At 41.2% G+C, this 1,244-nt stretch overlaps 1 protein-coding gene across 1 annotated transcript in view; it reads left to right on the forward strand.

The window, feature by feature from the left end:
• Positions 1-1,244, forward strand: part of LOC101857965 (choline transporter-like protein 2) — a gene marked incomplete in the record, with an annotated part of 63,750 nt that overhangs the window by 51,416 nt on the left and 11,090 nt on the right. Inside the window, 2 exon segments of the mRNA XM_035971190.1 lie at positions 556-629; positions 1,038-1,108. Of these exon segments, the coding sequence (XP_035827083.1) occupies positions 556-629; positions 1,038-1,108 (145 nt within the window).

The following is a 1,244-nucleotide window of genomic DNA, read 5'->3' on the forward strand; positions in this document are numbered from 1 at the left end:
TATATGTATAGATGAAAATTAAATTCATGCTCCCAATATAATTTAAATGGCGTAGATCGATACCTTCAATTAGGATTAAGCATCAAGATTTACAATGAAAACATCAGACTTTGTGCCTTTGTAGACAACACTGTTGATAGGACAAAAATGCTTGTGTCAGGAGAGTAGTAGATCCCCTCTTGGAATGAAAGCTTTATTGAAATAGTTGATCACAGATGAGTTGCTGTCATTCGGGGAGTGAAAAAAAGATAAACTCATTCGAAGTTCAACTTAATCGTTGGGACCTGTAAAGAAGAGGAGGTGCTTGGACCCGAAAAAAAGATCAAACTTTCAGAAGATCAACTCAATGAGTTCAACGCAAGTGGAGTCGACTGTACAGTCAAACCTGCCCAAGAAGATCATGTTCTGTGGAGGAGAAATGTGGTCATCTTAGACAGGTGATGACTTTGTGCCTCTGTGGACAACAATGTTAAAAGGAAAATAATGATTGTGTTAATGGAAGGCTTTTTGTTTACCTAGCTCATTTATTTTTTTCCCTGTGTTTGTGTGTGTCAGATTGCGGTGCATGGTCGTTCCTTCTGCTCAGCGGCAAGAGACGGTTTTATGCTGATAATGAGGAATGTTCTGAGGTGAGTTTTAACTGTTGCAAGATGTGTGTATCTTTCAAAGACCTAATAATGTGTACTGGAAACAGTTGTTGGATGTGAGTGATTGGTGGGTGCTCTGATATGGTGTGCTTTGTCTATTTTCCTTTTGATGTTCTTGTCTGATTCTAGCCTGGTGACTTTGAGCGTGATGTTAATTATAGCAACAACAACAGCAGCAGCATCAGCAACAACTCTTCAACTTGTCACTGGAAACAACAAAAACAGCAACAATTGTAACAGCTCTTGAGCATGATATTGACAACATCAAAACCAGCAACAACAACAACAACAGCATCATCATCAGCAGCAGCAACAACAACAACTCTTCATTCAGTCTACCATAACCCTCCAACCCATCCCCCCGCCCCCACCCTGTTATCTCTCCCACAGAGCGGTTATACTTGACAAGGTGTGTGATTTCCTTATGCTCATCTCCAAGCTGATGGTGACTGGAGCCATAAGTAAGTCACGGAGGGGGTGTGTTTGTGTGTGTGTGTGTTTGTGTGTGTGTGTGGGTTTGTGTTTGTGTGTGTGTGTGGGTTTGTTTGTGTGTGTGTGTGTGTTTGTGTGTGTGTGTGTGTTTGTGTGGGTTTGTTT

Source organism: Aplysia californica, unplaced genomic scaffold, assembly GCF_000002075.1.
Source record: "Aplysia californica isolate F4 #8 unplaced genomic scaffold, AplCal3.0 scaffold00390, whole genome shotgun sequence".
NCBI lineage: Eukaryota > Metazoa > Mollusca > Gastropoda > Aplysiida > Aplysiidae > Aplysia > Aplysia californica.